We start from the raw sequence: 22,093 nt of genomic DNA on the forward strand, positions 1-22,093 counted from the left end.
CTATACCGGTATATTAAACTAATCTATTTATTATATAATATTCATACAATATATTCTTCAATCAGTTTATTAATAATTAATTACATTTTTAATAAAAAAAAGTAATGATAGAGTGAATGGACATAAAAATATTTAATAACTATACAGATAGTACAATACAGTACATGTAATCCAATTAACAATTTGAGTATAATATTAATATTTATTTTTGATACACTCATCACAATAAAAATTGCAAAATAATGTATATATAATTAATTAATTAATTATTAGTAATCAATATGAGCCGACAATTTATAACATTTATGCATTATTTATAAGTTTATTGTATTTTTTATATACTAATTAGTGTTAGATCAGATTCCCTCCTCGTTTTAAATTCCAAAAGTTTGTTTTGTTCCCTTTCCTGGGACTTCATAGAAAATTTATTTCCTTATGCTATCACCTATTAAACTCTAAACAACACATTTTATTATAATGTTTGAAAAACAAATATTATATTAAACTGTTTCTTAAGTTATATTGATAAATAATCTCACTAAATTTATTGAATTGAAATTTATTTTTAAATATTTCAATATTTTTTGCAAAATATTTAAGTTTTGGTACTATCTATTGTAATAATATAAAATATTTTTTCCCCTTTCTAACGATCAAGGAAGGGAAAGTAATATATTTTCCGGAAAAATTGGAGGAATTTTTTAGGGAACTTCCCTCCCTGATAATGTTGATCAAACTCTAATACTAATATAAATAAACAATAATTTTATTGATTTCAAATTACTGAAATAATGCACTTAAAATATTTTTTCTGTTTAAAAATACAGAGTATTATTACCTTAAGTGCATTTACACCTAAATAAATAAAGACTAAATTTATGAAAAAATATAATTAACTTAAAAAACCTGTTAATTAACTTTAAATTATTATTTTTAAATATAAAATTAAAATCCAATTACTAAGCTATTTATGTTTAATGATATAAATTATTATATTATAACCGTTTGCAAACTTTTACGACACTTGTGACCACAAACGGCGGCACAATTAATACCATTGATAGCGCTATTTCGTCTATTGTTAAGAGAGAGGATTCATCAAACATAATAATTATATATAATTTCTGATAAATTAAATATAAGTTTTTTTTTGTTTTGCTAATTCATTATACTGTATAACTCTCAACTAATTTTATTTTGTTAGATACACTATATTTGCAAATATAATATTGCAATAAATAATGTATATTATTGTATAATGGATTATAATTTACAAAAATTAAAATATCAAACTTAATGAAATTAGACATTATTTTCAATTTAATTCGTTTTATATAATAGTTAAATAATACATATTATTAAAGCATATGTATAATCAAAGATATTTGATATAAAATATAAAGTATATTATATAAATTATTTTACATTTTATAAGTTTTATTAATTTATTGTAAATTTTAAAATAAACTTTTATATACTGTATATAATAGTATTGCAGTTTTTCTCCCAAACCCCGTCTTGATGTTTGTCAAGACCAAGACGTGATAATATCTTGTTCTGCAGCACTACTATAGTATAAAATATATGATTATTTGTAGATAATTAGTAATGACTAAAGCTATGCATTCTCGGCAATTCCCGAAACTTTATAATAAATCAAATCTTCGGGAATTTAATATCTACACAATAATTATGTTAATTTTTAGAATAAAATAAACACTTTTTATTAATATTTTTTCCCGATTTCGAGTGTTTTTTTTTTAAAAATCCCGAATAACTGTATAAACAGTGAGTCTGTTTTTTGCCAAAATTTGATAATTTTTTAAATAAATAACAAATACATTTTCAGTAAAACATAGTCACATCAAATACAATATTAACTTAACAACAATGTATAGCAATATATATGATCAGAAAGCATACTATAGAAAATATTATAAACATTTTATGTTATTAAAACTAGTTTTGTAATAAATATCACAAACTTATTATTAATGTATTTCTACATAACAATGGGTAAGTTGTAGGTAAAAATTTAAGATAAATTTATTTTTATAATTAAATAATTGAATAAAAGTTGAAAATACATGTGCTTTTCATCAAATATAACCAATTTTGTGATAAATAAACCATAGATTATCAGTAATATAGAAAATAAAGAAAATTTAATTTCCCGATTTATCTTCCGATTTTGACCATTTAAATTCCCGAATGCATAGCTCTAGTAATGACTGTGAAATATATTATGTTAAACACTGACTGATTGACTGCTAAACAACACCTGTGATAACATAAGCTAAAGCTGCGTTCACACGGACAAAATCTAAGTAGACTTGACTTAAGTTTTGGTGTTCACACATGTACTTACTTGAGTTACCTTGACTTAACTCAAGTACAGTAGTGACCCCTTCTTAAGTAAGTTTACTTCATTAAGCACAGTGTGAACACACGAGACTTATAAACTTAGCCAATCAGTGTTAAGTATAATATGTAAATATTATTACGTTTTAAATACCTGCTTCGCTGTCTAGCAAAAATATTTTATTTAAATTGTTTAATAAATAAAAATTAATTATTTTTGTATAATTTTTATAATTAACATCAAAATTAATAAAATAATTTCAATAATTTGATTAATTTTTATAAAATTAGATAAACTTAAGTGTAGCAATGTGAACACATGTTACTTGAAACTTGACTTGAGTTCAAGTCAAGTCTACTTGGATAAGCATTAGTGTGAACGCAGCTTAATACTTAATACTTTCTTATATACAGTAATAGTATTTTTAAAATACCAATAAAAGTACAAATAGTTTATTCCTTTTCGTTTAAATTAAGCAAAATATGTGTAGATTTTGTTGTCAATATTTGAACACTTTTACAGTATTATTAAAATTGCTTATATATTTGGAAAAATAAAATAAGTAATACATTTCAATAAAATTCAATACAATTCAATACATTTCAATACAATAACTTATTGTCAATTCTATACAAATGCATTACAGGTGAAAGTGTTTCATTCATTTACTGCATTTTAGTCTTAATTTTTTTATCAAACATATATTGTATCGCAGTATTTATGATCATTAGAGACATCAAAATATGTGCAAAATATGTCGATATTTAAAAATAATTAATAAAATGTGTGCTCAAAGTGATCAAAATATGTGATTATTTTTTTTAAATTCATTTATAATCGAAACAAATTTATGCATATTTTAATAGAATATTATTAGTAATTAATTTTGAGATATTGGTTGTCTTGAATCAAGACTCTTGATATAGCAATAATAAAGTATAGAAAACTCATTTTATAATATTATTATAAAAAATATATATACAGTAATATGTTTTATCATATAATTTATTTTATTTTAATGATATAATGTTTAAATTAAACTCAAGTCTTTGTTATTAAATATTTTTTCATTTATTTGTTAATTTAGTAAATTTGTATAAAAATCAACGTTTTATAAATTTTTAAATTATATATATTTTTGTAAATATGTGATGTGTTTTGAAAATTTGTAAAATGGATCTTATTATATGATTTGGATAGATATCGATTCCCAGATTAATATATTTAACCAACAAATGTGTTTTACATGTTTTGATGTCTCTAATGATCAAAAATTATTAGACAAAAATAGTGTAAAATAACAATATATTATTGTAAACCTATATTTAGTTTCAGTCAACGACTCAATTATTGCTAAAAAACTTTTTACTCAATTCTATGAAATAATCATTTGATGTGAAATTTCGCTATAATTTTAATGTTAAATCTCTAATGTGTTTATATATTCCAACAACAAGTGTATATAAAGTACAGTATCTACAGTACATTACTATTAAATTTGTAAACATTATGTAAGATATTATTATATACAGTATATACTGTATCTTATAATTATGAAAACTATGAGTTCGTTGAAAAAGTACTTAATTTAGTGCTGATTCATAAAATATTTTTGTAACAAAAAAAATATATAAATAACTATTTTAATGCAACCATTTTTAGAATTGATTAATAATGAATAGTTAATTATTTTGTTTAAAACTATAAATTATATGACATGAGTCTTATATCACGAATATTTATATTGATGTGGTTAGAGATTTAAGTTTAGTTGGTTTTTAAATCTATCAAAACTTCTACAACTAATTGATTAGTTGATCGATCAGTTGTCTCGCGTGGATCGGTTTGAAACAAACAATTGATAGTTAGATCACAAGAATTGTAAAAAATATATCAATATTATGTTATTTGTCTACAAAAATTAACAAATAGTATTAATGTATAAAATTGCATAATTAAGATACAAAATACTATTTTTTAAAATTAAACACAAAAATACATACAAAAAACATATAAGAAAATTGCAATTATTATTTTACATTATATTACAGTTATACGCGAAATATGTGCTAATATTTGATAATATGTGACTACCTTTCAAAATATGTTGTTATACTGTATGTGTTTATGTAACAAAAACTTTTGCCGTAATTATTAGTTTTCAATCAATCGTTTATATATCTAATTATTTTGTTAATATCTTTAATCACTAAAAATATAAGTTATATGTGAAATAAATGCTCTAATCATTACATTAAAACAAATGCATATTAGAGTATAATGTCAATTAATATATTATCTTTTTATTAGAAATATCATAATTGTTATAAAATGATATGAAATGCATCGCTATTTTAACATTTAGTTAGTGTTTGGCAAAATAATTCAATTTATATAAATATTGTTAACTGATAAAAGACTAATGAGACTAAACATGTCATTTTTAATTAAATGTATTATAATTTTAGTTAATCATTAATATACAGTAAAGTGTTTATGCTGTAGAATATATACAAATATTGTCATTTTGTATTAAACTTTAAACTCTACAATAATATGTAACATTGATTGTATGATATTTTCCATCATTATATTACATGTAATATCTATGTAACTTAATATGTAATATCAGAACATTGTATTCAATGATTGTTTAAAATTTTTATTTTTATTAATACTAAACATTGCAAAAATTAACAATTTATCAAATAATAAATTAACTAAAGTATAAATGTGTGATTATGATTATATGTGTTGAATATACAGTAGATGCTAATGTACTGCTGTTTAGTAGTATTGTACTGTATATTGCATTGAGTTTTGAAATACTAATCACATTAAATGGTAAAACATTGAAATAGTGATAATAAAATCATAAATCTTGTGATCACTGGACTTACTGTTGCACTTTACAAGTGTTAGCCTTAAAGAAAACAACTACTACTGTGTTTGTAAGCATAACATAAGTTACATAACATAATACTGTATAAGTTAAAGCACTTTCAATATTAAGGCATATACTGTATATATTTAGGTATTTAATGTCATTATACGGCAAATTTTTGTGTAACATTTTATCACTGATTTTCAATACATGTGAGAATTTAATAGAAAATTAAACATTTATTAAACAAAACTTATAAATACATATATTTGTGAAAATACAGTATTTAAAATGTCATTTTATTTAACTGACTAATTGATAACTTATATTATATGTTATAAATTATTTATATAATAATGTTCTGTAAATTAAGTGAACAGATGGACAATGTTGTGAGCGATGCGTTACATCACTTGTTATGTATGAATGAAACTGTGATTTAGTTAGCAATCATTTAAGCAGACTTTACATTACTATATATACATGTATTAAGTATACTATAATATATTACTGTAGTTTATATACTGTAGTAATAGTGTACGCTTGAATACATTGAGTGCTTATTATATAATATAATTTATATGATAAAACAATACAATAGAGTCTATATTATAGTTATTATAACACTGTATTATTTGAAAACTATAATGACTTTTCGTTAATGAGTTTTTTACTTTATTTAACAAACGATTTATTTATTATATAAACAATTTTATTATTCATTAAGTATTAGAGTATTTAGTATATCTTTGTACTACAAAAAGGAGTGATTGAATAAATGCTTTTAATCAATAAATAAAATTATGAATCAGTTATATGTTATCATTAGATGTGTTTAATTTACGCTTACAATATAAATATACAATATATAAGAAACATATTATATTATATTAAATAAATGAATATTTATTGAAACAATTAATTGTATGCATTAGTGGTGAATGTGTGCCAACTTTAGACTTTTCAAATGATTGTTAAATCAAATACAAAGTTTGCAAACATTAATTGTTTGTACAAATCATATGCTTTCATAATAATAATAAAAATAATAAATGCTATCAAATATGTTATCAGACAATGACTGCAATCATTTTGTTGTTAGGGTATGTGTGTATAGTATAGTGTGTACTCTCACTTGTGTTATGGCTATAGCTATACAAACAAAGCAAATCCCAGCTCATCCCAGCCCTCACTCACTACTGACTGTTAATTCATATGAAAGTCTGTTCAATGGTTTGTAGTGTCAAATCATAGGCAGTGCACCACAACTTTAAACATATTTGACTTGTCATGAATAACACACATACAGACACACAACTACATACATACATACAGAGTCTGTATTACAGACACATACATACATACAGTGAATGAGAGGAAGCATTGGATGGTTTGCAGGCTTTACATCAATTGAATGCAATGTTTAATAGCTTAAGAGCAGAGCCCATGAATGTGTTAATTATATTAATTGTTATTCAATCAAATAATATATTTTTGATGATTAGTTAGTGAATAGAGTGAATGTTTGATTGTATTAATTGCAATAATATGATAGATGTATGCAATGTATTAAATTTGAATGTAAGACCTGTTGCAATGGTTGCGCCACTGCTAAGTTGGTCCCAGCGGTCAAAAGTCATTTCAAGGCCAGGGCTCAGCTTAACAGCTCAGGGAGTATTGCAGTAGTTGTACTACAGTTGTAGTGAAGGCGCGCTTGAGTGGTATGAGAGGTATTTGCAACACAACCACCACTACTGCCATCACAACCATCACTACTATTAGCAGTGAATTAACGTTTCAAGTAATGCATTGAAAAGCAACCCAACAGTAGACTAGTTATGTGTTGGGCTCAGGCATTAAGGCATTAGGCATTACAGCCATCACAGGCATCATTGATGCCACTGCTGGGCTCCACCACAACCACTACAGCACAGCATTATCACCTCTGGTACGGCCACTACTACACCAAACCATAGTATGTTTAATATATGTGTAGTCTATACCTGGCTATCGGTGCTATCAGTGCTTTCAATGGGCAAACATATTAACAGTGTTGTTATGCAGTCAATGATTACAAACCAGTTATAGTTGACAACAACAAAGACATGACACTAACGATGGCAGACATGACCACAACTCTCATCTAACGACATATACTTGCCATGAATGACAAGACTGTTCTGATGACTACATCTGATCCAACCATTGCTTGAATTGATTACAGCATTATTGGCAACAAATACATTGAACACATGCAATGTCTAACCAAATGTGTTCACTTGATAATGGTATGTATGGTTACATTGATTATCATTTATAATATGATACAGTATTTGCATTTAATAGTAATAATAATTATTATTACAGTATTAGACTATAAATAATTGAATGAATATTAAAATGCATTCATTTATGCGATATTTAACTATAGTTTGCATTAATTGTCAATAAATGATAAATGAATGCAACAATTGTTTGATAGGAAACTAAATGAAAGGATATCTAAATTGAATCATTTGTTTTGAAGGAAATATCAAATGTTTTTAACAAAATATCATTTAATATAATTGATGTCTATATCTATAGGTAAGCACTCGATGTCATCGATAGTTAATTCTTGTAGTCCATCAATGAGTTGTTCTCCGTTGACATCAAAGCCATTTGGACCTCATATGTTAGGATCGATGCCATCGCCGCTAACACTTCCCGGCCATTCAACTCATACGGCTTTTCCTTTTCCTCCAAATCCGTTATTCTTTAATCTATTCAATCCTCAGTCATCGATGTCGTGGTTTTCTAATCATAACTCATTGAGCGCACCATTAAGTCTAACCACAAATAATCCAAAAGAGATGACTTGCATTGTTAATGATAATAACAATAATAAAATGGATAAATTTAAAGACTCGACGCCAGCATTGATTAAACCAAACAAAATAACAGATAAGACAATACACGAACCAATGGTAACAACAACTGAAGCATCAAATATGATGAGTTCGGGTAAATCACCGATAAGTGAATCCGATAGGATTACAGCCGCGCGTAACCATTCAGGTAATGATTAATTGATTGTTGAATACATTGTTGATTATAAATGATAAACTAATTGCAGACAACTTGTATTGGTTAGCAGATTCATTGGCTAATTCATCGCGAGTGATGCCAACTGTGCCGTCATCTCCAACAGCATCTGTTCACTTGGCTCTACCACTAACTCATGGGTCAACACATGCATCGCAACGTAATCCATATATACCATCGTTAGGCAATGATATGACTGGTAGTCAACGTTTATACTCTCCGAGGTTTGCCTCAAACTCTCCGACATATTTTTCATATCCGGCGACTAACAGTCCGATCGGCGGCCCTATAAATGGTTTACGTCCGGTGCCATCCAGTACTCACTTTAACAGTCCTTTTGTGTCAACACTTAATGCTTATCAATCATATAGTCCAACAACTGCTCAGAACCCGATCTCACCATTTCTAGTGCCAAATCAATTGAGTGTAACAAACACTCGACAAACCTATTCGACGGGTAGTTTCGAGTCGTTTCATCAAAACCCGCACTCACAGAATGGCCACAACTCACACAATGCCATATTGTCGACCAACACGTGCTCAATGGCATCAACTTCTCGATCTCCATCATTGCATTCATCAGATTCATCATCACTGATAAGCTCTGGTCCATTCTCTAGCCCTACCATCAGCTCTGATTCAGCTGAACCACAGACTAAGTCAATGATACGTTCAATTGATTTGCAAACTGATATCAATTCAAGAAGTGACACAAACGAGTTGACCAATTCGGTGACAATGACTGGCATTAAACGCAAATCGCCGTCAAGTCCTGACCTCAGTCTAAATGAAAAGAATTTATATAAACTTCCGTTTGGTAGAGAAGGTAGTCGTAAGCATCGCATCTTAAAGCCGCCAAATATCAGTTTAGATTCAGAAAAAAGTCAAACGATTGACACACAATCCGCACCACTATCTGCTCCACCAATTCCTGGTGTGCGTCGTCACGAATTCTTCAACAAAATGAATGATTCAGACATTAATCGCTATCCAAAGGAAACGATAGCCGAACAAAATAACTGCCAAAATATGTCATTAGTATATCATCAAAGAAGAAAATCAGTTCCACAGACATCAAGCTTTTCTCATAAATCATTTGTGACATTTGCCACTAAAGAGAATTCTAAAGATGGCTCTCATTTTACTAATGAGAACTCTTTGCCTAATGAAGACAGCAATCGACTTCAATATCCCACATATTTTCAAAGGGGATCTATTATTCAATTGGGAAACGGAGACGTCAAACGTGTTGAAGACATGTGTACTCAAGATTTCATAGATAGTGCCACTGATAGTCGTGACTTATGCGCCGATTGTAGTGAAGTAATGAAAATTGAAGAAAAAATAAAGAACTGTTCTGTGTTACTAAGCTTTAGTGTTGGTCGAGACAAAGTGCCCGTCACTGTGGAGGCACCCGTCGAACACCCATTCTTTGTATTTCATAAAGGATGGTCTTCATACTCACCTGAGAGGTCACATCATAGATATGGTCTTAAATGCCGAAGACTCAGAGTTGGAGATAATTGTGTTTCACTTACTCCAAGAAATTCTTTGACTCAAAATCAAAGAACACACAAAAGTATGAGAAATAAAGTCATGACATCTGAAGAATTGCATCAAAAGAAATACAAAATAAAACAAAAAATCTTAAGTCCTCCTTCAGAAACACCGTTATCTTTAGTGAAAAGTTCAGCACCGGTTACAACAGGTTCAACACAGATGGCCACTACCATCACCACCAGTGCTATTGAAGCAAAAGGTTCAATGATTACTCTTAATGACGACAAATCCAAACCTAACGAGCTTTTAGTAAATAAAGTCGAAAGCAGTTTATCGAAAGTGCCCGAAGTATCGGAATTGTCCGATGTGTCCAATCTCTCAGAATCAGTGCCAATGAATTCATCAAATATTGAAGAAACTGTTAAAACAGTTGATAGAAACAGAAGACACTCAGCTCCTGATGCTATAGATATAGAGTCAGAGCCTTCAAAAGCCTCATAAAATGAGATTTAAATGATCTCATTATAACTTTATTTTTTTATTATTTAGTATTAATTATTTTCTATAAATATATTATGGGGTTAAACATATATAACTAATGGATTCATATATATTATTAATATGTATATATATATATATAGTATACAGTTTAATGGATTGTATTGAATGTATTTTTATCGACTTTTTATTGTTTGTTGTTTGATATATTGACTTTTATTTGATTGTTACAATTATGGTCAACACTCCAAAACTGTTATTTAATTAATTCAAAGTAATTAATTGATTGAAAATATAATTCTTGTAATTCATAGTTTATACTTCCAAAGACCAGAACCCATGCTCTCAATTGTGCTTAAAATTTAATGAATTTAACTTAAAAGCGGCTCTTAATTAATCTACAAAACAATGTTAAATCAATTGTTGTATATTATAATTGTTTTACTTCTAATTTAATGATTGATTGTCTCCGAAGCTGTGATATCTAAATATCAAATTTGTGAAAAACTATTATAAATCTTCTTTCATTACTTTTAAAAATGTTGTTAAAAACTATTTAAAATGAGTTGTGTTTGACATTGTTTTTCATTATTCAATGAACGTAAAAGAATCTGTTGTAAAGTGTAAATCAAATTATAATATATATATTTATACATATTTAATAACCCATGTAATCAATTGGCGATGAGATCTATACACTTATGTGACTCAACTCACATTTATAGCTTATTTTATTATATTATCCGCATTATAATTATTTTTGTCCATTTTGCAATATTTAGCCATAATTTGTTTGCAGGTTTACTGTATATTTGAAGTTTTTAATTACAAGTTATTTTTAATAGGGATTTAATATATCATAAGTGCGATAATTTATAGTATAATTTTTTTACTTTAATCAATTTTATATTACAATTTATTATTAATGAATTGAGTGCAACTTGTGTTGGATCTCATTAGATATATTATATTTTTGTATAAAATGTCCGAAAAGTTTTATTTTATTACCAATATATTAATTATCACATTAATTTCATATCTTCAGCTCAAACTAGAAATAAGTTATTTTTGTTATGAAATAAAATATATAAATTTAATGAAAGATTAACAAAATATTAAACTTGTAAACAAAGAGATGACCACTTGTCGAGTTGAATGTCCAATCAATTACTAATTAATGTTATTATTTTTGATAAAACATTTGCTATTTTATTATTAATATTATTATTACCAATTAAATATGTGGTCAATATTTAAATGTAGAAATACTATTTGTATAACTAAGGTATCAATAAATTGCCTAAAATATGTTGTTTGAGCACAAAAAGCCTTATAATAGAATTAAATTAAAATAATTGTTATTATAGGTAATGGTTTAATCATAATACAGGTATCATATGATAAAACATAATCAAATATTGCTTTTAATAGATTGATTATATTAAAGCATAATTACTGCTTATGTTTTACTTGAAAAATTAATCTGATTTTTTTGTAAGTTTTTTTGTGTAACTAAATGTTAAATAAAATTAAAAGTTATGTTTCAAACAAATGACTTGTTTTGGTTGTTATGTTTCAAAAAGTTTTATTACTATATAATTAATGTCTATTCACTTATCAATAGTGAAGTTAGTATGCATTACATGGAGTGCATTGAGTGGTAGTTCTCAAAGTTGAGTAACTATTGCTTTATTGGTCAACACTATAATCATTTGCTTCACTATATGATTGCCTTTATATACGACTATAAGTTAACAGTTAAGACAAAGACTGAGTCCAGACTTCATTAAGAGACGTGAGATGAGGGCAACACTTGAAGCCATCAATTTTATAGAGACATACAGTGCCCACAGCTCTGTTAGCTCATCCCTGTCTGCTATCTCTCCCCTCACATACTCTTCAATTGTATTTCAATCCACAGATCGGTCTATAGTTTAAGCAACGATCGTAAAGTCGACTCTTATTTCAATGAATTTCACAACATTTCATAACTTATCAAATAAAATATCAAAACATTTGCTTCACTTTAAGTTTATATTTATATATTTCTCTTTCTCTTAATCTCAACTCCAACTTTGATAATTTTTATTACATTATTATAGATATAAAATAATATAATGTATTTATTTAGTTATATAATTGCTAGCAATAAAATGTATATTAATACCGGTAATAATGGTTTGTTTTGTCATTACATTATATAAACATCAATGTTTGATATTTATTATATTCTAGTATTTAAATCAATTGAATATAACTTTATAAGTGACAAAAAAATTTAAGACTGCTTATATGGGTTTGCTCTTAATTATGCCGGGTATTAATTTTGGTATTAATTTTGGTATTAATTTTGGTATTAATTTTGGTATTAATTTTGGTATTAATTTTGGTATTAATTTTGGTATTAATTTTGGTATTAATTTTGGTATTAATTTTTTAATAATATTATATACATCTCAATTCACTTTTACTTTACTTTAAAATTTAGATTTCTCAAAGTTTCTCTATTATACTGTACTATACTTTATTATACAACATATAATTTACAGTACAGTATATTATTAATATTATACAACATTGAAATGAGATTAATTTTTGGTTTAGTGCTCCATCTATTGATATATAAGATTTTAACAAATAATATACTGTATGTTGAAGATATTCAATCTAACATTTTAATATTAATTAATTAAAAATTATAATAAAATTTAAAAATTAGTTTAATAAAATCAATTTCAAAAACCTTAGATACTGTTTTTCACTTATTTTTCATTATAAGTGTATTTTTCAGCTAATTTCTATAATAGTCAAATAAATATCTATAGTAATATATGCTATTATAGAATTTTGTATTATTATTTAATGTTAATATTAATTTTTAGTTAATAATAATATTATAGAATTTGTCATTTAGTAAAATATTTGAATTTTTAAGCTTTCAATAAAATACATTTATTTGAATTTAACATAATTCAAATTATACATACAGTTAGGATATTACAATACTTGATATACTGTATACTGTATTATATAATGTTTAAACATTAGTTTCTAATGTAAAACACTTTTGTTGAGAATTTTACAAATTAATGGTTACTATAGTAATATATTTTGTTGAAAAACATTTATATCAAACCGTTTAAATTTAAATTTAAATTATATTTAATTTAAAATGAATCCAACATCGATATCATTTGCCAATAATGGGTAAAAATTAATTATACTTAAAAATATTTATCATATGATTGTATATAAGTACAGTATATTGTATTGTATTATTAATTACAGTACAGTACTATGCATTGATATAATTGATGAACAGTTAGAACAATACAATGCATTTAATAGTGACCAACAATATTACATTACAAATCAATGACTAATTGAAAGTAAATGATGACATATTTTGTTGAATTCAATTGAAATACAAGTATTGATTACAATAAGCCGTCAACATTATAATTAAATTGTCATTGATCAATTATTAGTCTATTATTACATCAATTACAATATAATTATATTTTTATAATATTGTATTATTAATAACAACTTTTCATTGAATGTACTGTTCAATAGATAATGTGTTTTCTTTACTTTATACTCTCATCTCAAATCATTTTTAATTAATAAATGTTTATATTTTTCAACTAAGATTTAATAATTTGATAATTTATTTATAACTTATTTTTATAAACATAAACTAGTGGTGAATCACAAACACGTTTACTTCAGATGAGAATCGAGACATTAGAGAAGCATTTACTGGAAATTCAAAATTCTTTGGTCTCTTATGTTACAAGAGTTGCTAAACTCCGAGATAGTGGTGACATATTGGCCACTAATATCTTACAATTTATCGAAACTGAAAAAATAAATACCAGGTTTTGTTTATTCATTTATTATACATTATTCAAATAATTATTATAAATTAATTAACTATTACTATATAATATAGTAAATTATTGATATAATCATATTTTTCAATAGTTTGAATGATGGACTTACAAATTTTGCCAATTGTTTGAATACTATACAAGATTATAGAGATGACCATGTACAGTACAGTACTATTTGTTTTATGTTAATTAATATTAAATAATACAATAATTATAATGTTATTATTTGCTATACAATAAATATTTGTTGTTATTTAAAAAAAATAATTACCGGTAATCAAAATTAGGTGAAAAAACTTGAAGAAAAAGCTGTGAACGAGTTAAGTGTTTACGGAGAGTCAACTAAAAAAGCTAAAGTAAAATCTAATAATTGACGGCATATTATTAATTTATTAAAATTTAAATATAATTTAAATATAATTTAAATATAATTTAAATATATCAAAAACAGGATGACCTCAAAGTTAATTCAAATGCCCGGAGCAAACACTTAACAGATATGAAAGAATCTAAATTGCGTGAAATGGTGAGGAGTTCGAGCTTTAATGAAGTGTCCAATATATTCAACACTTATGAACTTCAAATACAAAGATTTGAATTAAAAAAGATTTGCGATCTTAAGGTTTGTTTTGTTATCTTATAAATCATTTATTAATTTAGGCATTATTTTCTATACAGAAAATATTCCTCGAGTTCACCAAAAATGAACTTTTATTTCACGCAAAGAGTATTGAGATGTTAACCGAAGCTTATAAGCATATATTGAGTATCGATACGGATCGAGATTTACAACAATTTTGTCATTTCTTTAATTTCACTCAATTGAGTTCACCTCAACGCGAGGCCACCAAACTTCAAAATGAAGACCAAATGCAAACACTATCACCTTTGAGACGATTTGCATCAGAACCGACAGTTAATTAAAATCATTACTTAATCTCAATTTTTATTCAAATCTATTATCGGCAAAACCTAAACAGAATCAAAACTAATTGTAAAATATTTGAAATTCAAATGTGTCAACAAAATAATTTATTAGTTATACAATATTTCCATAATACTAATTTACATAATATACACAATTATAAAAACAGTTTATAAATATAATTACCGGTAGTTTAAAATTATTGATAGTTTGGTAAAAATATTTTATACAAAAACTATTACACTATGTAATTGTAAAATTGAGACATTTTTAGTAATTCATTATTCTTGAGTTCTTCTTCTTTTTTCAGCCAATCTCTTGGATCGTCTTAAACCAGTTGATCGACAAAACTCTGAATCTGTATCTGAATCGGTCTCATAAGACAAAGCATTCTCGTCGGCGTAAATCCATTTAATTATAGTCCCGTCCCACTAATAAATATATAATTAATGAATTAAAAAATGTATTAAAAATATGTTTTAATTTTTTTTATTAATCTTACACTCGAAGACATAAGTGTCATATCGTAGGGATGAAACGAGACATCTGTTACATAAATACGGTAATTATAATGTTATAACCAGCATATAAACAATATACCATAATTTTGATAATTAATTTTATTACCTCTAACACATCCTCGATGTCCACTTAGAGTTTTGACAATTTTACCGCTTAATACATCATAAATAACTATTTTTCCAGACGAACAACCAGTGTATATATATCGCTGGCCAGTACTCCATTCAGGAGAAAAATGACACCTAATTTTGTAAATTTATTATATAAAAAATACTATTTTTAAATTATTAATAAATTAATACCTAATTAATGTTTGTAAAACAGAATGACCTAAAATTAATTTAAAAAAAAAAAATTATTGTAAATTTTCTATCAATTTTAATGAGACATATATTACGCACCCATATATGTCATTAGAGAGGTGTCGCCTTCAATCTTCTTTCTATTAGATAGCACTAAAAACAGTTGAAATTATAATTACAAATAATAATTAGGGTAAATAAAAAAGATAAAACAAAAAATATACATTTTCTAGGAATAGCCTGCCACCTATAATCCCAATTTTGTTTAGAAACAGCTCTTCTGGTAGCCTCAGAGCCAGTGGGCGGTGAAAAACATCTCATATCCCAAAGTTTAATCGACTGATCCTTACTATTAGTTATGAGATGACGGCCATCGCCTTTAGAATCAATATAAGTAATGCCATCGACATGTCCTGAGAAAGTACCGACTGGTTTAGGATCTGTTTCGTTCAAAGTTCTTCTGTCCCAAACCTTTGTTTAAAATTTTAATTAGCGATACTATAAAATAAAAATCAATTTATAAGAAATACAGACTTTACAAAGTCCGTCATCTCCAGCACTAAACAAGATTTGAGAGCTCGAGTCGGCAAATGCTACGGAATTGACGTCGTCTTCATGACATCTGATCTTAAGTACACGACTTTTACACTCTCTATTGTATACGTAAAGGCACTTATCATTAGCACCACCTAATATCTCAGAACCATTCTGAGAGAAACGCAATGAAAATATACAAAAACGCCGGTCATCTGGTGATAGTGAAAGTGCTTCGTGAGTCTCATTGTCGCCATATATATTGCATATGTGTACTAATCAAACAAAATTATTATTATAATATACCGGTAATTATTGAAATCAATACAAACATCTGTATACTTACTGCATTCAGACCAACTCGAATATATAAAGTGAGTGCCGTTAGGACTGTCCATTAAAAAAATCATTTTAATAAATAGCAATTAAATTAAACAAATGTTACGATACCTAAAATCAGTGTCGAGTACACTCCAACCAACATCACGGGCCCAAACAGTTTTTAAAAGTTTAAATTTATCATATTTTGTGTCATAAATCCTGATATTTGTGTCCTGACAGGCCGTTAAAAATAAGTCACCACTTTTCGAGTAAAATCCGCAAAAAGCTATAAAAATTTTATTTATTGTAATTTATAAATAATTACCGTAAGTTAAATGTTATGAAAATACCTTTACTCGGGTATTGTTCAACTGTGGACATCTTGTTTGGCAGGAAAGTGTCCGATAGTTTGCAGCGATCACTTAACCCAAAGACTTGAGTAGACCCATGATCTCCATAACTATTGACACCAATTTCACGATTTCGAAAAAGCATAGGAATTGGTGGCAAAGGTTTATCGGGTTTCAGACCTGTTTGTGCTCTCAGTATAAGCTTTAAATCACTTTCATCAATGACTGATGTGTCCGGATTGGGGACATTGACTAAAATTATTAGTTAACAATTAAATTATAGTTTCGTATATTTTATCAATAGCTATGTGACCAACCAATGGGTGTTTGATATCTACGACTAGAGTTGGATCGTTGATAAACATAACCGGAGTCATCGGTGGTGTCCGAGTCATCGTCATTGGAAGAACTTGAAGACCTAATAAATCTTATGTGACCTCTTCTGATAAGATATCGTAATATTGTATTCAAATCGGCGTCTGTTTCCGAGTCATCAGCTGCTGTCTCACTGTTGCTGTCGATGTCAGACATGAGTCGCGATCTTCTGACAAACGGATTGTTATCTGAAATGTTTGACAAATGAGAGCCCATTAAGTGATTCATACGATGGCTACCATTAGCCCATCATTTGATCCAAACTATTGGTCCAAATGTGTTAACTATTTTAAGACAAATAAAATCAAAGCTTATTTTAAACAATTTGTGCCAATTGTTGAGCTAAGAAGTGGATCAATTGTAGATGTTTTTGATTGACACTCACAGCCAAAACAATTGATAAATCAATTGATTGTTATTTTTATAATCATTACAACAAAACAACATTACATTAAATTTTAATATTAAACCAAATATTTAGAAAATACTATGAATTACAACAAAAGGGTTTAACTATTAGTTAAATATAATATATTTTGTATATATTGTATACATATGTTATTCAATACTTATTTGTTGTGTTATAACTTATACATTATATTATGAGACGTTATTATCATTCAATTGACTTGAAGTACAATTTCAGTGCTTTTTTAGTTCATTTTTAATGCCATTTAAATAAATGCCTCAAAAAATAATATTGAATTAGTTTTAGCACTTATTTTATCATTTTTTATGAGAAAAAACGTATTGAAAAAATTATTCCTAAACTATTGATATATCAATAATAGCAGAATTAAAATATATTGTATAACACTTTGAATTACATGCTATAGTGTATAGTATGATAATGTACTGTATATATGATATTAGTTATGAAATATTGATTGTATATTAATATTAGTATATTTTGTGTATATATTTAAAACTAGTCTATAATTTAGAGTATTGTTTGTATTGTATCTAAAATGTGATCAAATTCTAAACAATGCATTTAAAGTACAGTACTGTATATTACAGTAATAAATATATTGTTATACTGACTGATACTGACTATACAATAGTATACATACAGTACTGACATAACATGTTGTGATGTGATGTGTGTGAGAGTGCGTGTGTTAAGTGTTGAACGCATGCGTGTATGGAATGTGTTGTTTGTGGCAAAAGTGATGCCTATATTGGAGTTGATGTCAGTCTATGTGTGAGTCAATCGATGTTAAGCAGAGACCCATCACTTGCGACGCCATTACTAACATATAAACCCAAACTATGTTTATATCATTTATTACTTAATTTCAAGACTTTTATATTGTTTATCATCACATTTGACATCATTTGACCATTAAATGAGTGGACAAACTGGTCTCAAATCACTGATAATGACGAGACACGTGTTTGACAAGTGATGAATCAAACTATAGTTTTAGCGCTTATTTGAAGTTTTTCAGTGTTTTGATGATTGCATTGAATGTCAACACTTCTCACGTGTTGTTGTTTACCAACAAATGTCTGGCCATCACGTGTGACACCCGACACCTGTCATCATGTCTGACGTTAACATTAAAATAGATTCATCGCATGAGTCGACCAACGATGTCAACCATAAGAGTGCCGATAATACAGACAACAAATGTGCCAACAATTATGTGGTCAAAGTTGAGATGACCCGACAAATGTCTTTACCGACAAACCTAACATCCAATCATTTGCCCGCAAACAGCGCACCATTTTTATCACCTCCGCAATCGACTTCCAGTGCAGATCCAGTTCATGATTTACCACCAGAACTGTTACAACAGGGTTGGCGTCGTTTCTGGAGTAAGAGAGAGGGCAGACCTTATTTCTTCAATAAGGTAACAAACGAGTCGATGTGGGATATGCCTAACAGTAGTGGACAGTATGATCCAATCACTGATCCTCTTGGAATTCAATCACCGGTTCCGCCCACTCCTACAGACCCAGTGACGCCAACATTACCGACTAACTTTGGACATTGGCCTCAAAGAGGTGATAAGCGATCGCTGTCTATGGACGATGCAATAACGGGTCAGCCACCCGCTAAACGGTTTATATTAAACGGACCGTTTGATTTGGAAGTGCATACAAATGTGATAATTTGGGAAAGATCTCCACTTATGTTATTTCACGCTCATCCAGAACTGGAAGCTTTGAGGGCAATATTGGTAACTAAATTAAGACAACAATATCATGAAATGTGTCATTCAAGAGAAAATATTGAAACGCCTAAAGAATCGTTTAATAGATGGCTTATGGAGAGGAAAGTTATAGATAAAGGTTGTGATCCAATGATACCAAGCGATTGCTATTCTGAAATGTCTCGATCCATGTATAATGAGATAATGAATGACATTCCCATCAAACTATATAAACCGAAATACTCGGGTGAGGCCCGCAAACAATTGTCGAAATATGCAGAAGCGGCCAAAAAGATGATTGAATCACGCAATGCATCGCCTGAAAGCCGAAAGATTGTTAAGTGGAATGTTGAGGACGCCTTCCAATGGATCCGAAAGACATTAAATGCCACTTTTGAAGATTATCAACAAAGATTAGCTCATCTTAAGCAACAATGTCAGCCACATTTGACTGAAGCGGCCAAAGCTTCGGTTGAATCTATTTGCACTAAAATCTATCATTTGTCGTGTGAATACGCAAAGAAAATTTATCAGAAGAATATTGAAGTCTTAACCGCTGATGGACTAAAAGGTGAAGATAAAATAATTTACACTTAATTAGTCTAAATTATTAAAATTTTATACTTACTTATTATTGTAGAAAGCGGTCCTTTAAGAGTACAAAATCCGAAAAAAGTGTTTTGTTATCCCGTAGTGTTGACTCATCCCTGTCCTAAATTACCGCCCGTCCATATCTTTACCGATAAAGATATGACTCATTTACGGTATAAAAATGATTCATTGCGTGTAAGCACTCTATACCTCCAAAAGTTGGAACAACTTTATCGATACAATTGTTTTGATGATCGCAAGTTTAACCTGTTTTTAACACGTGTTTGGTGTCTACTTAAGAGATATCAAGTAATTATCATTTATTTAATAAAATCAATAAATGTTAATATTATGAACCACTTTCTAAAAGCTTGTAAAAAAGTTTTCAACAATTTATTTGCGCCAATACTTAAATGCATGTGCTTTATGTTAGGTGTCATTGATATACTTTTTATATCGTTCAAACAACTCTCTCTCTCTCTCTGAAACTGATTTAGATATTATATTAAGTTATTCTATACGATAAAAATTACTTTAACAATACATTCCAAGAATTTCTTATAAATACTAGAAATATTTTATTTGTTTAGAAAATATGTTAAAATATTATACATATAAAAGTAGAAATAAATGAAATGTTAACTTAATTAATAATAATTATTATTATTATTTATCAATATTTATTGCGAGTTAACATAAATACAGTTGATTTAGTTGTTACTGTAATATGTATTACTTGTGCTAATTATAGTCAGTAAGAATCTGAATAATTGTGAAATACTGCGATATTTTTTTAATGTGTATTATTTATACTATTAATTATAATGTGTTATTAATAATATAATAAAATGTTGATATAGACTTGGTTTGGAAGCAATGAGAGTACGCCCACTCAGGGGGCATTACCTCTGTCGGTGTTTAGTGTATTACAAAAGCATTTCGGAGTGACCTTTGAATGCTTTGCATCACCTCTTAACTGCTATTTTAGACAATACTGTTCAGCATTTGCGGACACCGACGGACATTTCGGGTCTCGCGGGTTAGTAAAACAAGTTATCAAATGTTTGAATTTTGCGATTACCTGTAATTTACAAAAATATATATAATTTTTTAGATCAATTCTAAACTTTTATCCGGTTTGTGGATCATTTGAAGTTAATCCTCCATTTTGTGAGGAATTAATGGAATCAACAGTTGATCACTTCGAGCGTCTTTTGGGTAATACATCGGAACCGCTGTCGTTCATAGTGTTTGTGCCTGAATGGAGAGATCCGGTCCCAAAAGTGATAACCAAATTGGAAAGCAGTAAATTTAAACGTAAACATCTGGTTATACCCGCCTATGAACATGAATACCGAAGTGGTTTGCAACACATGTGCGACAAAAATGAACTGAACGTGAAGTCAGCTCACGGAACACTCATTGTCTTCCTTCAGAATGACTCCGGGTTTCTCAAATGGGGGCCAACACCTGAACGGGTTGATGAGCTCATTGAAGCTTATAAATGTGGCAGAGATAAAGACATACCTATTTTATCTCCTCCTCCCACTCCTATTAATAATCAAAAAAGTGAATCCGACAAACAGATAATCTCAGAAAGTGGCCATAAATTAGACGATTCAACTGTTAGTGTATCTAACTGTGAATAAACATTTGATCATCTATTGTATATATTTTAACATTTTATTCAATTGTAATTAATCATAATGAATTGTAAATATTTTTATATAATTTTAAATTATTTGTAATATAAATCTTAATGTAAAATTTTAATTTATATACAGTATATA

The 22,093-nt window shown here is 27.8% G+C and overlaps 4 protein-coding genes across 6 annotated transcripts; 3 read left to right on the plus strand and 1 right to left on the minus strand.

Annotated features, from left to right (window-relative positions):
- Nucleotides 1-6,864: 6,864 nt before the first annotated feature.
- On the plus strand, nucleotides 6,865-10,473 carry LOC128962984 (uncharacterized). Of its 3 annotated transcripts, none has more exons than XM_054309437.1 (3): nucleotides 6,865-7,534; nucleotides 7,833-8,303; nucleotides 8,362-10,473. In XM_054309437.1, the coding sequence occupies exons 1-3, from the start codon at nucleotides 7,504-7,506 to the stop codon at nucleotides 10,329-10,331; spliced, it is 2,472 nt and encodes an 823-aa protein (XP_054165412.1). In that variant the 5' UTR covers nucleotides 6,865-7,503; the 3' UTR covers nucleotides 10,332-10,473. The 3 variants fall into 3 exon arrangements, with proteins under 3 accessions (XP_054165412.1, XP_054165413.1, XP_054165414.1); XM_054309438.1 differs by having other exon boundaries at nucleotides 8,380-10,473; XM_054309439.1 differs by having other exon boundaries at nucleotides 8,383-10,473.
- Nucleotides 10,474-14,060: 3,587 nt separating this feature from the next.
- Nucleotides 14,061-15,148, plus strand: LOC128962393 (CBY1-interacting BAR domain-containing protein 1-A-like). Its single transcript, XM_054308765.1, has 5 exons — nucleotides 14,061-14,209; nucleotides 14,316-14,382; nucleotides 14,512-14,580; nucleotides 14,676-14,846; nucleotides 14,903-15,148. Exons 1-5 carry the CDS (start codon nucleotides 14,061-14,063, stop codon nucleotides 15,146-15,148), a joined length of 702 nt encoding a protein of 233 aa, XP_054164740.1.
- Nucleotides 15,149-15,304: 156 nt separating this feature from the next.
- LOC128962926 (DDB1- and CUL4-associated factor 11-like) lies at nucleotides 15,305-17,990 on the minus strand. Its single transcript, XM_054309347.1, has 12 exons — nucleotides 17,939-17,990; nucleotides 17,496-17,837; nucleotides 17,179-17,430; nucleotides 16,958-17,114; nucleotides 16,854-16,897; nucleotides 16,508-16,782; nucleotides 16,198-16,444; nucleotides 16,073-16,126; nucleotides 15,974-16,001; nucleotides 15,777-15,913; nucleotides 15,652-15,695; nucleotides 15,305-15,580 (listed from the first exon to the last, which is right to left on the minus strand). The coding sequence occupies exons 2-12, from the start codon at nucleotides 17,779-17,781 to the stop codon at nucleotides 15,431-15,433; spliced, it is 1,674 nt and encodes a 557-aa protein (XP_054165322.1). The 5' UTR covers nucleotides 17,782-17,837; nucleotides 17,939-17,990; the 3' UTR covers nucleotides 15,305-15,430.
- A 678-nt stretch (nucleotides 17,991-18,668) lies between these two features.
- On the plus strand, nucleotides 18,669-21,952 carry LOC128962394 (mRNA (2'-O-methyladenosine-N(6)-)-methyltransferase-like). Its single transcript, XM_054308766.1, has 4 exons — nucleotides 18,669-20,283; nucleotides 20,353-20,612; nucleotides 21,164-21,342; nucleotides 21,418-21,952. The coding sequence occupies exons 1-4, from the start codon at nucleotides 19,101-19,103 to the stop codon at nucleotides 21,950-21,952; spliced, it is 2,157 nt and encodes a 718-aa protein (XP_054164741.1). The 5' UTR covers nucleotides 18,669-19,100.
- The last annotated feature ends 141 nt before the right edge of the window (nucleotides 21,953-22,093 follow it).

This window comes from Oppia nitens, unplaced genomic scaffold (assembly GCF_028296485.1).
Source record: "Oppia nitens isolate AA-2021 unplaced genomic scaffold, nextdenovo-longstitch-racon4-pilon3 scaffold6_pilon_pilon_pilon, whole genome shotgun sequence".
In the NCBI taxonomy this organism is placed as follows: domain Eukaryota; kingdom Metazoa; phylum Arthropoda; class Arachnida; order Sarcoptiformes; family Oppiidae; genus Oppia; species Oppia nitens.

Excerpts from the sequence above, each read along its gene's own strand:
- LOC128962984 (XM_054309437.1), top strand. The coding sequence starts at position 7,504 with ATGTCTAACCAAATGTGTTCACTTGATAATG. Across the intron at positions 7,535-7,832 it reads AATGTGTTCACTTGATAATG|GTAAGCACTCGATGTCATCG; the intron begins GTATGTATGGTT and ends CTATATCTATAG. Across the intron at positions 8,304-8,361 it reads AGCCGCGCGTAACCATTCAG|ACAACTTGTATTGGTTAGCA; the intron begins GTAATGATTAAT and ends AACTAATTGCAG.
- LOC128962393 (XM_054308765.1), top strand. The coding sequence starts at position 14,061 with ATGAGAATCGAGACATTAGAGAAGCATTTACTGGAAATTCAAAATTCT. Across the intron at positions 14,210-14,315 it reads ACTGAAAAAATAAATACCAG|TTTGAATGATGGACTTACAA; the intron begins GTTTTGTTTATT and ends ATTTTTCAATAG. Across the intron at positions 14,847-14,902 it reads AAAAGATTTGCGATCTTAAG|AAAATATTCCTCGAGTTCAC; the intron begins GTTTGTTTTGTT and ends TTTTCTATACAG.
- LOC128962926 (XM_054309347.1), bottom strand. The coding sequence starts at position 17,781 with ATGAATCACTTAATGGGCTCTCATTTGTCAAACATTTCAGATAACAAT. Across the intron at positions 16,002-16,072 it reads CTCTCTAATGACATATATGG|GTCATTCTGTTTTACAAACA; the intron begins GTGCGTAATATA and ends AATTAATTTTAG. Across the intron at positions 15,914-15,973 it reads GTTTTACAAACATTAATTAG|GTGTCATTTTTCTCCTGAAT; the intron begins GTATTAATTTAT and ends TTACAAAATTAG.
- LOC128962394 (XM_054308766.1), top strand. The coding sequence starts at position 19,101 with ATGTCTGACGTTAACATTAAAATAGATTCATCGCATGAGTCGACCAAC. Across the intron at positions 20,284-20,352 it reads AACCGCTGATGGACTAAAAG|AAAGCGGTCCTTTAAGAGTA; the intron begins GTGAAGATAAAA and ends TTATTATTGTAG. Across the intron at positions 20,613-21,163 it reads GTCTACTTAAGAGATATCAA|ACTTGGTTTGGAAGCAATGA; the intron begins GTAATTATCATT and ends ATGTTGATATAG.